Below are 15,288 nucleotides of genomic sequence, written 5' to 3' on the forward strand. Positions count from 1 at the left end.
GGAGTGACCTGCTATGGTTGTGGTGGTGTAGGCCACAAGAGACATGAGTGCACGAGTGCACCGGATCTTTTCGAGACTGACGCACAGAGCTTCGCGAGCAAATGACCCCGGATCATGGCCAAACCGGGAAGTCGAGTTACCGAGTGGAGGCAACCGCAACGGCGGTAATTCTTATCAAAAAACACCGACGAACAACAACAACAATCAAGGGTCGGGTGCTAAGCCGACCGCATCACCAAGATCTTGTCCCAGGAGGTGGACAAAGACCGATGGCAAGCTATTCATGATGGAGAAGAAGGCAGCTGAGGAGGATGCACACGTTATCACCGGTACATTCCTTGTTAATGGTATTCCTACCTTTGTTTTGTTTGATTCGGGGGCTTCTCAGTCGTTTGTGTCTTCGAGTCATGTAAAACAGTTGGGTTTGAGAGTATATGAGTCTGTTAGTGAGCAAGTTTTCATACCTTCGGGTGAGTCTGTATCATGTGGGAGATTGTTTAGAGATGTATCTTTGATAGTTGGGCAAGTTGATTTCCCTGTAGACTTGCTAGAGTTTCCTTTTAACGGTTTTGAGATGATAGTTGGGATGGATTGGTTAGGAAAGTATAAAGCTAAGATAGACTGTCATCAAAAGAAAGTGTCCTTAAGATGTCCAAAGGGTGTTAGTGTGTCTTACCGTGGGTTTCTAGTCAAACCCAAAGTTAAGTTGATTACAAATTTATTACCTTGAAGTCTTATCTAAGGAAGGAATGTCCTTTGATCCTGTGCCATGTGAGAGATGACCGAATAGAGAGCCCTGGCGGTGGATGAGATACCAGTGGTGGGGAGTTTGCGGATGTTTTTCCGAGGAGATTCCGGGTTACCACCGAAGAGGGAGATAGATTTCACCGTCGAGTTGAAGCCGGGGACGGGCCAATCTCTAAGGCACCGTGCCGTATGGGTCCTAAGGAGATGGAGGAGCTTAGGAAGCAGTTGGATGATTTGATAGAGAAGGGATACATTAGACCAAGTGTATCGCCTTGGGGAGCACCAGTTCTTTTCGTGAAGAAGAAAGATGGGAGCTTGAGGCTGTGCATAGATTACAGGGAGCTGAACCGTGTGACGATAAAGAACAAGTATCCTTTGCCAAGGATAGATGACCTGTTTGATCAGTTGAGCGGTGCAACAGTCTTTTCTAAGATTGATTTGAGGTCGGGGTACCATCAGGTGAAGATTAGAGAGATGGACATACCAAAGACAGCTTTCACGTCGAGGTATGGCCATTACGAGTATGTGGTGATGCCGTTTGGGTTGTCTAATGCGCCGGCAGTGTTTATGGATTTGATGAACAGAATCTTCAGACAGTTTTTGGACCAGTTTGTAGTGGTATTCATCGACGATATCTTAGTCTACTCTAAGACTAAGGAGGAACATGAGGAGCATTTGAGGATCGTGTTGCAGACTTTGAGGGATCATGAGTTGTATGCCAAGCTGTCTAAGTGTGAGTTCTGGTTAGACAAAGTTGCTTTTCTGGGGCATGTAATCTCTAAAGATGGGGTAGCTGTGGATCCGGCGAAGATTGAGGCAGTGACAAAGTGGGAGGCACCAAAGAATGTTGCTGAGGTTAGGAGTTTCTTGGGTTTAGCTGGATACTACAGACGGTTCGTGAAAGATTTCTCCAAGATAGCTAGACCGATGACAGCGTTGATGAGGAAAGAGAACAGGTTTCGTTGGGATGAGAGTTGTGAGACGGCGTTCCAAACATTAAAGGAGCGTTTGACCACGGCTCCCGTCTTAGCATTACTGAAGGGAGCGAGAACTTTGAGGTTTATACGGATGCCTCGAAGAATGGGGTTTGGATGTGTGTTGATGCGGAATGGTAAAGTGATTGCCTATGCTTCTAGGCAATTGAAGCCTTATGAGGAGAACTACCCTACTCATGATCTGGAGTTGGGTGCAGTGGTGTTTGCTCTCAAGATTTGGAGACATTACCTTTATGGAGCAATCTTTAAGGTATTTTCTGATCACAAGAGTCTCAAGTACATGTTCACGCAGAAGGAGTTGAACATGAGACAGAGGAGGTGGATGGAGCTGATTGGCGACTACGACATGAAGATTATCTACCATGAAGGGAAGGCCAATGTTGTTGCTGATGCTTTGAGTAGGAAGAGTGTACATTCCTTGTGTACGGCTTTATCTTTGATGAGGCCGAGGATGAGGTAGCGAGCTTTGGGATACATATGATGCGAAAAGGAGATGTCATGGGTGATATGACAGTACATCTGGAGTTTTATGATGATATTCGGGATAAGTAGGCTTTGGATCCTAAGATAGTGGAGTGGAGAGCTGGAGTAGAGAAAGGGACAGTGTCCCGGTTTTCTATTCATACAGATGGTAGTTTGAGGTTTGATGGTAGGTGGTGTGTTCCTAATGACGAGGAGTTGAAAAAGACAATCATGGCGAGCGCATTGCACACCATTTTCAGTTCATCCAGGTGGAGACAAGCTATACAAGGATTTGAAGAAAACGTTTTGGTGGCACAGGATGAAGAAAGAGACAAATGAGTTTGTGTCCGTTGTTTGACATGCCGAGAGTTAAAGGGGAACAATGACGACCGCAAGGTAAGATTCATCTTTAGAGGTGCACGAGTAGAAGTGGGAATCCATTTCCATGGATTTCATTGTGGGTTTGCGAAAGAGTCAACAAGGTAACAACATGATTTGGGTGATAGTGGATCGTCTGACCAAGTCAGCTCACTTTGTTCCAATGAAAGATACATGGACTAAGGCACAATTGGCTATGGCCTATCGAAAGAACGTGCTTAAGTTACATGGAGTCCCTAAGGACATAGTGTCTGACAGAGATGCGAGGTTTATATCGAGGTTTTGGAAGGAGTTGCGAGAATCGTTGGGAACAACTTTGAAGATGAGTACAAAGATTTCATCCTCTGCGACAGACAGGCGATCGAGAGAACAATCAAGACACTTGAGGATATGTTGCGAGCTTGTGTGATGGATTTTGGTGGTAGCTGGGAGCAGAGGTTGGACTTGATAGAGTTTTCTTACAACAACAGCTATCACACCAGTATTGGCATGGCACCGTTTGAGGCTTTGTATGGGAGGAGATGTAGGAGTCCAATCTGTTGGGACGACAGTGCTGAGGCAGTGGTTTTAGGACCAGAGATGGTGCATGAGATGGTGGAACAGATTAAGATGATCAGGGAACGGATGAGAGCAGCCCAGGATCGACAAAAGAGTTATGCAGATCTACATCGTCGGGACATAGAGTTTCAAGTTGGGGACAAAGTTCTTTTGAAAGTGTCTCCTATGCGTGGGGTTATGAGATTTGGGAAGAAAGGCAAGCTAAGTCAGAAGTTTATAGGGCCTTATGAGATCTTAGAGCGAGTTGGGGAAGTTGCTTATCGTCTGGCTTTACCAGCTGCGTTAGAGAGAGTGCATAATGTGTTTCATGTATCGCAGTGCGAAGTATGTGAGTGACCCGTCACATGTGTTGGAGGCAGAGAGCTTAGAGCTAGATGAGTCCTTATCATATCTGGAGGTGCCTAAGCACATTCTAGACCGAAAGGTTAGAAAGACTAGGAGTGGTGAGACAGTTTTGCTTAAGATCCTGTGGTCTAACCACGAGACCGAGGAAGCTATATGGGAGCCAGAGGAAGCTATGAAAGAGCGTTACCCTTTCCTTTTTAATCAGGTATGTATGGTTACGAGGACGTAACCTTGTTTCTTTTAGGGGGTAGGAGATGATCGCGAGCGCTTTTAAGAGTTTTATACACCTTTTATATGTAGTGTCAGTATGTTTGTCGGGATGAGTTGGGTTAGTATCATGTCTTATGTTGTATTTTGTTTGGCTTTTGAGTCGGGAATGTTGTGGGAGTACCTTTGTTTAGTAGTGGTTTGAATTTCGGGGACGAAGTTCCTTTTTAAGGAGGGAAGACTGTAATACTCCGTATTTATAAGTCTTGGGGTACTCTATCGAGTAGCCCTTACTCTGTCGAGTAAGGGTAAGTTGCAAAATAAAATAGTTTCGACTGTTGGGTACTCGATCGAGTAGTCAGGGTACTCGATCGAGTAGGAGGGTACTCGATCGAGTACCTTGGGTACTCGATCGAGTGTCCGGTTTTACGGGGAATTTTCTCGGGTTTTGTTAATTATGCGATTAAGGTATTTAAGTATCGTCGTCATTGTTTTAAATCACTTTTACAAAACCTAAAACCCTGTTTAAGAGAGAAAGCAACAAGTTCATCTTCCTAATCGCATTCTTAGCAATTCCCGGAGTTCAGACGGTCAGTTCTTGTCGTTATTTGTATCGTTGAGTTCCTTGCGTTGAGGGTAAGATCTACGTACCCTTTTTATTGTTTTTCCCTTGATTTGGTTAAACCCTAATTTAGAGATTGGGGGTTTTTATGTGTAGTATGTGATGTGTAGCCTCTATGTGTTATATGATAGGAGGAGGGTTCGTAGAAGAGGCTTTTTGATACAAATTGTTGATACCGTCATTGTTGTGCTTTCCGAGTAGGATTTCCTACTCAAGTATTAGTCCCATAATGTGATATTGGTGATGTCTTTGTATTTGGTTGTTTGATATAATGATTGTCTTGTGTTTGTGGTTGTGATTGCTTTGTTGATGGTTCTCGAGATGCGTTCTCTACCGAGTGGGGTCACTTGCGGAAGTGACTTCACGCCCTAGTTTCGCCCTTCGTGGAACCCGCCACGGAAGGGGATGTGCACATTAATGGACAGGGTTATCGCTCACTATGTGGAGCGGGGATTTGGTGGGTACGGCTGCGGTCCCCCATCGCGTGGCGGGTCCAGGTGGACGGTCGGGATTGAGATGATGGGAATTGGTGGTGTGTGTGTGTGTGTGATTTCAAATTATGCTTTATCTTATTATTGTTATCTATATTGATTGTGTGATTAGTCGACCCGTGTTGTTTTGTAAACTGCGGTGATCCATTCGGGGATGGTGAGCGAGATATTGAGCGAGTATTGAGATGAGTCTTTGGGATAGTTGGGATGCCACGACATGATGATAAGAGTCTTCCGCTGTAGCCTTTAGTTTATTTACATTTCAGTTAGACAGTTAGTTTGGAATCATGTATCGTACTTTTGGTTTGGTTTGAGGATTGTATCTATTCACTAAATTATTTATAATAAACATTGTTTCTTTATTGTTGTTTGATTATCATTGCCTCGGGTAACCGAGATGGTAATGTCTTCATACCTGAGTGGTCCTGGTAAGGCACTTGGAGTATGGGGGTGTTACATGTAAGCACAAAGGAGATTCCCGATAGAGTTGGATGCCGAAGGTTTGAGTGCCCTGGAGATATCGAAGTAATCGCTTGAGAGCAGACCAGTGAGTTGCGGTAGGATGATGCAGAAATTGTGCGAGTCGATTTGTGGTAAAGGCAATATCTGGTCGAGTATGTGATAAATACTGAAGACTACCGACAATAGCACGATAGTTCGAATGATCGTGAAGGGGTTTATCATCTTCACGGTTTTGCATTTGACATATTGTACTTTAGGAGTAGGTCATAAATATATTTCGATTGGTTTAGATGAAGGCCAAGTGAATTTGGTATGACTTCAACACCTAGAAAGTATGAGAGTGGTCCAAGGTCTTTAATGGAAAATCGTTTTGCTAGTTGGTTGATAAAAGATTGTAAATGTTGGTGGGTTGGTCCTGTAACGATTATATCGTCAACATAGACAAGCATGTATATACGAATGTTATTGGTTTTAAAAATAAATAGGGAAGAGTCTGAGATAGATTGTTTGAAACCATAGGTAATTAGATACGATTTAAGCTCGGTGTGCTAAGCTCGTGGAGCTTGTTTGAAGCCATAAATCGCCTTGTTTAGTTTGCATACATAGGTTGGCTTTGATTCATCGACAAAGCCTTGTGGTTGTGCCATGTAGACATCGTCTGTCAGAGTGCCTTGTAAGAAGGCATTATTGACATCAAGCTGTCGTAATGGCCAGGATTGGGTGACGGCTAAGGAAAGAATTAGTCGAACGGTAACGGGTTTGACGACTGGGCTAAATGTCTCGGTATAGTCCAATCCTGGTCGTTGATGAAAACCTTTTGCAACGAGGCGTGCTTTATGTTGTTTTAGTGAGCCATCGGGGTTGTATTTAATTCGATAGACCCATTTACATCCAATTACATTGTGAGATGGTTGTTTAGGGACTAATGTCCATGTTTGATTCCGTTCAAGGGCACGAAATTCGTCTTGCATAGCTGCACGTCATTGAGTGGAAACAAGAGCTTGTTTTACAGTTGTGGGTAGCGAGTGTGATGAGGCGGAAGTAAGGGCAAGGTTGGCATAGCGTGGATTTGGTTTTCGTATGTTATTGGCCATACGGGTTACAACTTTTTGTTGTGTAGAGGGTTATGGCTGGCTGTTTTCGTGACTGGCAGAGGACGAGGATGGGGTTGTAGTGGATGGGCTAACATTATTTGAAGAGGGTGTGGAAGAATGTGTGGTTATGGGATTAGTCAAGGAGGTTTGTCGTAGAGTATATACATTTGTGATTGGGTGGCGAGAGCGAGGAATAGGTGTAGTTGTCGAGGTGGTGGTTGAGGCGTGGTTTGGGGTGGGTGAGGTGGCAGCGGGCAAAATGGTGTGCATAGGAGGACACCACTCATCAGGGTATGTATTGTCACTTGGTGACGAGGTTGTGGTGTGTAGTCGAGAGTATGAAAAATCATCTTCAACAAATTTAACATGTCGCGAGGTGTATAATCTATTGGTTTTGGGATCGAGGCAGTGAAACGCACTTTGAGTGGAAGAGTAGCCAACGAAGATGCAAGGAATAGAACGATACTCAAGTTTATTGTTTGTATATGGTCTTAGCCATGGATAGCAAAGACATCCAAAGTTGTGTAATTTTGTATATACCGGTAATTTGTTATGCAATTTATAGTACGGAGTTTGTCCTTGTAATGTAGTTGTGGGTAGTCTATTAATGAGGTATGTGGCCGTGCTAAACGCGTAAGGCCAAAACGTGGTAGGCAGCTTAGCGTGGGCAAGCAAGGCTAGTCCGGTTTCAACTATGTGACGGTGTCGTCGTTCAGAATATCCATTATGTTCGGGAGTGTGAGGCGGGGTGGTAAAGTGGCTTATGCCATTGTCGAGCAAGGTGGGTATCATTTTCTGAAATTCTCCACCATTGTCGGAAAAGAATTGTCTTATTGGTTTTTGAAAAAAAATTTCTACAAGTGCTTTAAATCGTAAAAAAACTTGTTGGATTTCTGATTTTCGTTTTAGTGGAAATAACCAAATATATTTGCTAAAGTGGTCAACAAAAATTACGTAATATTTGTAATGTTCACGAGAATAAACTGGGCTTGTCCATAAATCCGAAAAAATAAGTTCGAGTGGTGCGTTGGTTTTGAAGGTTGATGTTCCGAATGGTTGTTTCTTGCTTTTACTAATTTGACATGATTCACAAGACGAGAAATTAGATAACTTAATAGGTAAATTTTTATTGATAATTTGCATTACATCGAAGGTTTGGTGTCCTAAACGATGATGCCATGATAAAGGAGTTGAGCTTTTCTTCATAAAACTTGCAGTCGGTTGGTGCGTGCTCAACTCGTAGATGCCGTGTCTAGCTCGGCCCTGGTGGATTGGTGCTCCCGTCAACATGTCCTTAATAATAAAAGAATCGGATGAGAATATAACAAATGCATTATTATCTTTACACAATTTCGAAATTGACAAAATATTACGCGAGATTTTCGGAACATGTAAAACGTTATTTAGTTTTAGAGAATTGAGAGTGAAATTACCTATATTGGCAATGTCGAGAGCGGATCCATCATCAATAATGAGGTCATCTTGACCGAAGTAAGGGGTGTGAAGGGCAAGGGTGTCGAGGTCATGAGTTACGTGGTGTGATGCCCCACTGTCAAGAAGGTAATTTGGGTTGGGTATGGGTCCGGTGGAGACGGTGTGAGCCTGCGGTGGTGGTTGTCGACTTGGTGGGGGCAGGGAACACGATATTTGGAAACAATTTGCGGAAGAAGGGACACTCAGAAATCACATGTCCCGTTTGCCTACACCACTGGCAACGACCCTTGAATGGCCGTGGGTTAGGATTGCTTACGGGTTGCTGCTGGTTGGTGTGGTAGGGGTGTGTGGTGGTAGGGTTAGGTGCACGGTTGTGTTGATAGTAATTGGTGGTGTTTCGTTGGTTGCCATAGTCACGGTTTTGGCGATATGCGGGACTGGCAGAGGGGTTAAAAATTTCGGTTTCGGGTTGTTGTTGCTTGATAAGTAATTCATGTTGTAGTAATTTTTCATGGAGTGCTTCGAATGTGATAAGATTGTCTCGAGCACGAACGGTATCCATGACGGGTTTGTAGAGCTTGTAATCAAGGCCTTTTAAAACCTTGAATACAATATCTTCCGGGTCAAGAACTTTACCCATTAAAGCAAGTTGGTCGATGATGGCTTTAATGGAGTTCATATAATCGGTTATTGATTGGTCAGTGGTTTTGACAATCGATTCAAGACGATCTTTAAGTTGTAATATGTGCGCACGCGAAGGGTTTGCGTAGGTTTGCGCGAGTATGTCCCAGGCCTCTTTCGAGGTTTTTCCCCGGACAATTAAGGCTTGAACAGCCGAGGACAAGGTTCCCATAAGAGCACCGAGTATGAGGCCGTCTTGTTTAAGCCAAGTGAAATAAGACGGGTTGGGTTTTTCTACTTTGTCATCACCTACAATGGTTGGTGATGGAGATGGGTGGGAACCGTCTAGGAACCTGAGTAGGCTATATCCAAAGAGGATATGGGTTAGTTGGAAGTGCCACGAGGTGTAGTTCATGGGAGTGAGTTTCACACAATGGTTGAGATTGAGAGAGGTGAGTGGAGTGGTGGTTTCGTGAGGGTTGGAGATGGTGGTGTCGATGGTGTTAGTCATGGTTGCAGTAGGTTTAAATTGAATTTTGGTGTGGCGTTTGTAGATGGAACGGCGGGGTTGGAGGTGAGTTTTGGCGGATCGATGTGAGCTCTTGGATACTATATAGGATTATTTAATAAGAATACTCCAAACTATTAGTGTACTTCTCAAAATACTACAAACTCTATTTTAACTATCAATATACCCAACTTTTGCACCCCTTCTCTTTTAATAGAATTGGTCATTTGGTAACCTATTGCACCAGGTAAAAGGTAAAGCGATCCCACCTTTCTCATTATAAAACTCTATCTTCATCTTCTTCCCTCTTAACATTTAACCTGCAAATTTTTTTCCTACTATTCCATTACAGCGGTTCATTATTTTCTCCATTCTTCCGAAGATTAAGAGGTCATTACTCATTATTCATCTTCACACAATCCTCACAATCACTCCCACGTCCCAACCAAATCTCTTCACACTGACCCATCACAATAACCGATCCGTAGCTAGCTACATAAAACCCGCTTCCACCACCACCCATACCCGATTCCACTTCCTCAGACCCGCTGTCTTTCCTCCCTTCAAATTAAACCCGCCTCCAGTCACAACACTCCTCCATTTACACTGACCCGTACCCGATTCAACTTCCTCAAACTCCGTGTTCGATATCTCCGGAAATCCTACTGCCTTATACCTTACCTTACACCCAACTAATTGAATTGTTATTGCATTTTCTCGGCAATATTTTCTTGCCATTTTGGGAACGTGATTGTTGTAGTCGATTTCGGTATGGTCTTCCAGCATTGGTACAGCCCAAATATCGTGCTTTGGGTATCTTCGTTGGTCGTTGTCTTACTAAAATTAAAATGATTGGGTTATGAGTGAATTGAAGAGTGGTTTAAAATTTTAGGCATATGATTGAAATGGGTTTGAATTTGGTCTGCACATTTTTTATATACAAAATCAATGGCGTTTTTTTGGAGGTTCAATGGGGTTTTGGAGGAAAAAAGAGAGATTAATGGGTTTACTGGAATAATTTGTGTATGATAATAGTAAAAGTGTACTAACAAAGAGAAAGAAACCGGTTTAGCAGGTAGCCCTTCCACCTGTTCTAATAAAAGAGAAATAGGGTAAAAGTTAGGTATATTGGTAGTTAAAATAGAGTTTGTAGTATTTTGAGAAGCAGTCCAATAGTTTGGAGTATTCCTATTAAATAACCCTACTATATAAGAAGGTTGTATTTCAATGAATAAAATTACAATGAGTTTCATCCTATTTATACTACTAATGACCTAATAGATGGAGTCATATACAAGAAGGCTATAAACACAAGTTATGGAAAAATATATTACAATTATACACTTGAATTATTTGTTGCAGATTGTGTCTTGCTTGAGGAAGATATGGAAAGTATAGAAGATCTTGATATATCGTTAATAGTTACAACTAAGAAAACTGAATGAATACCTTAGACCAACAGAGGATGCACTTTTTAGTAAGGTGGAAAGATCAATCTTAATTACTTTGGTACACAGCAAAAATATTCCCATTTCAAACTTTGTATCTATAAATAGAATACTAATACTAAATGGAAATGGAAATCAATCTTAATTACTTCAATACACAGCAAAAATAAACAAGTCAGGCAATGAAACTACTAGAACAGAAAATGAGTGGCTCAAACTAAAAGATAAACAGACTCCTCCCCTAATTGTGAGGTCCTCTATTTGCTTTGCCCAACTTCTTTTAAGTCTCAGCGGTACTCGCATCCATTGCTCAGCAACTGCAAAGAGCAAGACCAACTTAAGTTCAATCATACAAGAAGCTTATATTATTTCACCAAGAGTTGAAGACATCTTAACACACGATGCAGTGCAGAGCCTTATACTTATGCTTATTATATTGGTACTGGAAGCGAAAGAAAACCAATATCAATTCAGTAAAAATTTAATGAAAAATCAACTCAGATCACATATGAATGATATTAGAAATTGTAAATAAATTATAAACCATTAGAAAATGACAACTAAATATCAAAGCAAGGACTGGAGTTGCGACATGACATGCCCAATTACCTCTTCACCAGCATCCATAAAGTTCAGGAACGGCTTAAAAGCAACAGCACAATAAAGAAAGTTTATATGCTCAACACCTTCATCTTTTACACCACAAATCATGTCAAGGGTGTCCGTATTTAAATTGTATGCAAATATTGAGGATTTGACCAGAAGGTACATAACAGGAACATCTGGGTGGCATGCGAACACCATTACACGAGCCCTTGTATTAAGGACCACTTTGGATAGATGTTCACGGGCTACTGGCTTGCACCATTGTCTCACAGGGTTGATTTCAAGCATAGGGACCCACACCCACGCATCAATTTGGGTGCAACCCGCTTTCCAGATCCAAAGTCCGGTATCGTTGTAGTAGGAGAGATAAAGGCTGTTAGCACACCCCCAAATTTTGGACGGACTTACGTAATTTCCAACTAAGGCTTCAGGCAAAGGAAAACAGTATTGATTCATGACATAATTCATGGAGCCCTCGAATTTCACTGCTACACCAAGGCCCTTATTTGTCAACACATATAAACACAAAACTCCACATTCATTACAAACTGCATAATTAAATGTATGCCAGTAGTGTCCTGACGTCATAACTTCAGCGTCCAGCGTCAAATCATATTTTCTCCACATTCGAGTCGTCGAATAGTAGACTTCCATGATCCTCAATTGGGTACAGAATATGACAAAAATAAAGCCACACCTTTGTTCAGTGAGACGGGAAGGGAGTTTGATGACGTGACCAGGCAATTCCCAGCCATTACGGCATTCAAAACCATGTTTTGCCGTCCTTGGAGACGTTGGCACAACATAGATTTGCTTGGTGGTTGGATTATGCACTTCCCAATTGTAATCATCAAGAGCTACCACAATCAAACCACCGGCCGGAATGAATGAAACAAACCGCGAATCACGAGCATGATCTGTGAAATTGTATATTATTGAAAAGTCGAATGATAAGTCAGACAGCAAACCACTTTCAAAGCCACTGGAATAATATAAATTATTTTCGGGAGAGTCGAAGTGTGTGATAGAACACGTCTTGGTCCTCAAACAAATGTAGCTAAAAGAGCGCTTTTTTATTGGTTCAAGGCATGCAAGAAAGAGACCACACACGGGAATATACATAGGGTCGGTGTCGATTATATTTTCCAGGGTGAAGATAATGTTTCTCCACGACTTACACACACATCGACTTATGAAAAGAGACTTGAAAGGCAATCTTGAAAAAATCTCTAGCCATATTTCTTCAGGTACATACTTACGACTTTGTTGCCGGCTTTCTCGTTGGCGACAACAGGTTATTAGGGAGCATTCTTCACCATTAATGGTCACCATTATTGGTCCAAGACCTCCGGCTGCAAAATCATACTTTACAGTCAAATAAAAATGTAAAATTTGAACTAAATAGGCCGACGGGGGTGACAAGTATCTGAATCTGAATTCTAAATTTTAAAAATCCAGTCAAACAGCTAGTTCCCTACTCACATAAGTCGAATGGTTGGCTCGAATCTAAACAATCGCAAATTATTTCTATACAACATGAAATTCCATCCTTTTTTTTTTTTGCTACTCTGCAACTGAAATGCATCAATTATTAGCACTTCTTCTATCATAGTGTACTTCAATAGGAAGAATGCTATTTGAAAGCCAGACTATATTTTCTCACAAATTCTTGTTTAAGACGGGTGTGTAAGGGAATATCTTACAGCGTATATCAATCTTAAATTCTTGTTTAAGACGAGTGTATAAGGGAATATCTTACAGCGTATATCAATCTTAAATTCTTGTTTAAGACGGGTGTGTAAGGGAATATCTTACCGGGTATATCAATCTTAAGATTAAAACGGGTATTATTTGTCGATTTGTTGCCTCATATTCGTAATTGTATACTAATTGCACAGTTACTGATACATAATTCACAATCAAAAGGAGACATGGGAAATAAAGAAAAGACTGTATATATAATTCACCAAAAGAATTTACCTGCCTATGAGCAAAATCAGCCGGATTAAAACCAAGTTGAATGGTAAATTGCACACCTATAGGAACATACAAATTCTTATTTAATACGGATACGAATAAATGGATGAAAAAAAAGGGGAATGTCAATGAGAAATTATTGTCCCATCCACTTATTTAGGGTTTAAGACGGATATAACCGTCTTAAGAAAGACCAATCGAAAAGCAGCCAGCTTGCACCTATAATAATAATAATCAGAAAGCAAGTCTTCAGACAACAATCAAAGCAAAATTCGAGCAGTAATGCTTCCACACTGGATTTATATTTACTGTTTTAATCCTTAGGGCTTGATTATAACTATCAATTTCACTCAAATTCTTAGGCAAATTGGAATAAATAATTGACGAGTTTTATCTTATTGTGTTACGCAAGAGTTATTAGTTGAAGGAAAGAATTGGGGGTTTATTTGTGAAAGAATTAAGGAACGGCGGGTGTTTGTTTTGTTGTTTTAAGTTTTCCTTTTTTTTTTTTTTTTTTTTTTTAAATTACGGGTTCGGGTCCCATAAATTAAACCTGGGCCCGAAATGTTTTATTAACACTCATACCCGACCCATACCCGTTCGGGTCTCAAAAATTAAGAGACAAACACGACCCATTAGGGTCCGACGCAAAGGGTCTGGGTCGGGTCCCTTATACACTGCCATCCCTAATCACCACTTTCATTTTGTCGTTCACTACCTCCGATCAGTCAACGACAATCCCCTCTCTGAGTACTTCTTTTGAAGAAACTCAAGGTAAAAACTAATAAAAAACACAACTTGTTTTATGAGACCTATATTTAGGTAAGAGTAACTCAATAGCATAAGCCCAACAAAATTACTTAAAAAAATATGCCCTCCAAAATAATAAAATATGAGTAAAAGAGTTGAGTGAGTTTGGTGATAGGAGAGAGAAATAAATAAAATAAGAAAAAATGTTTCCAAAATGGGAAAGGAAAAGAAAACATGAATAAACCGTTTTAGGAAATAGGAAAGAAAATATAGAATAGGAGGGAGTAATATTTTTATTTTAGTAACCTAATATTTTAATTTAATAACCCACATAATTAACTATTTTAGTTTTCATTATAAATTATAAATTTATCAAAATAAAATCGAAAACTTAATATATTAATGTTTTTGTTTGGTTTTTCTCCTATTGGGCTAGTCATATACTATAGAACGGTCCTATAAAAGAATTGTTAATAAATATATAGTAATAATATAAACAATACGAATTGATTATTAATAAATATATAGTAATATAATAAATATAATAATAATATAATAGTAATAGTAATAACAATAGTAAATACAATAATATAATACAGTAATAATAATAATAATAATAATAATAATAATAATAATAATAATAATAATAATAATAATAATAATAATAACAACTACAATAACAACAATAATAATAATAATAAGAATATCAATAAGAATAATAATAATATGAATGTTGAAATAAACTGAACTAAACTGAATGAGGCTGAACTGAACTGAACTTAATGGAGCTGAACTGAACTGAACTGAACTTATTATAACTGAAATTAAGTCCGAAAAAACAGGGCCTTAGAGATCCAAATTTATTGTTTACTGAATTAGAGATCCAAATTTCTAATTAGTGGATCGATATTAAGTTCTCATCAACTTCGTGTAGTTCTCATGCCAAATTTTTACACAACAACAACATTACTCTAGTGCATTTATGGCTCTCGCAAATTGTGGGGTAAGTGGGTGGTCAGATGTACACAACCTTACTCTTGTGTTAGTAACACAAAGAGACTGTTTCCAAACGAGCCAAAATGAAAATTGCGTCGAGAACTGCATCGAAAAATTACAAAGTTACTATAAGAAGGTTGTATTTCAATGAATAAAATTACAATGAATTTCATCCTATTTATACTACTAATGACCTAATAGAATGGAGTCATATACAAGAAAGCTATAAACACAAGTTATGGAAAAATATATTACAATTATACACTTGAATTATTTGTTGCAGATTGTGTCTTGCTTGAGGAAGATATGGAAAGTATACAAGATCTTGGTATATCGTTAATACGCCCCCGCAAGATGGACGTAGGGAAGAGGAGTCCAATCTTGTCACGCAGATCATGGAAACGAGGCTTGGGCAGTGGCTTAGTGAGAGCATCGGCCAGTTGATCCTTGCTTGCTACGTGTTGTATGCGAATGTGGCCAAGCTTAAGTTGTTCTCGAACAAAGTGAAAGGAAAGAGCCATATGCTTCATACGAGAATGAAAGACGGGATTTTTGGCGTAGAGAGTAGCCGAGATATTATCACAGTA

The 15,288-nt window shown here is 40.2% G+C and overlaps 1 protein-coding gene across 2 annotated transcripts; it reads right to left on the reverse strand.

The window, feature by feature from the left end:
- Nucleotides 1-10,378: 10,378 nt before the first annotated feature.
- On the reverse strand, nt 10,379-13,411 carry LOC141656250 (uncharacterized). 2 transcript variants are annotated; one of them, XM_074463077.1, is made up of 4 exons: nt 12,959-13,411; nt 12,238-12,330; nt 10,982-11,895; nt 10,379-10,689 (listed from the first exon to the last, which is right to left on the reverse strand). In XM_074463077.1, exons 2-4 carry the CDS (start codon nt 12,308-12,310, stop codon nt 10,660-10,662), a joined length of 1,017 nt encoding a protein of 338 aa, XP_074319178.1. In that variant the 5' UTR covers nt 12,311-12,330; nt 12,959-13,411; the 3' UTR covers nt 10,379-10,659. The 2 variants fall into 2 exon arrangements, with proteins under 2 accessions (XP_074319178.1, XP_074319177.1); XM_074463076.1 differs by having other exon boundaries at nt 10,380-10,689; nt 10,982-12,330; nt 12,959-13,014; nt 13,175-13,411.
- Nucleotides 13,412-15,288: the final 1,877 nt, after the last annotated feature.

The sequence above is a fragment of the Silene latifolia genome, chromosome 5 (genome assembly GCF_048544455.1).
Source record: "Silene latifolia isolate original U9 population chromosome 5, ASM4854445v1, whole genome shotgun sequence".
NCBI lineage: Eukaryota > Viridiplantae > Streptophyta > Magnoliopsida > Caryophyllales > Caryophyllaceae > Silene > Silene latifolia.

Coding starts and splice junctions, on each gene's coding strand:
- LOC141656250 (XM_074463076.1), bottom strand. CDS start 12,310: ATGGTGACCATTAATGGTGAAGAATGCTCCCTAATAACCTGTTGTCGC. Junction 10,690..10,981: donor TTATGGATGCTGGTGAAGAG/GTAATTGGGCAT, acceptor TGCTCTTTGCAG/TTGCTGAGCAATGGATGCGA.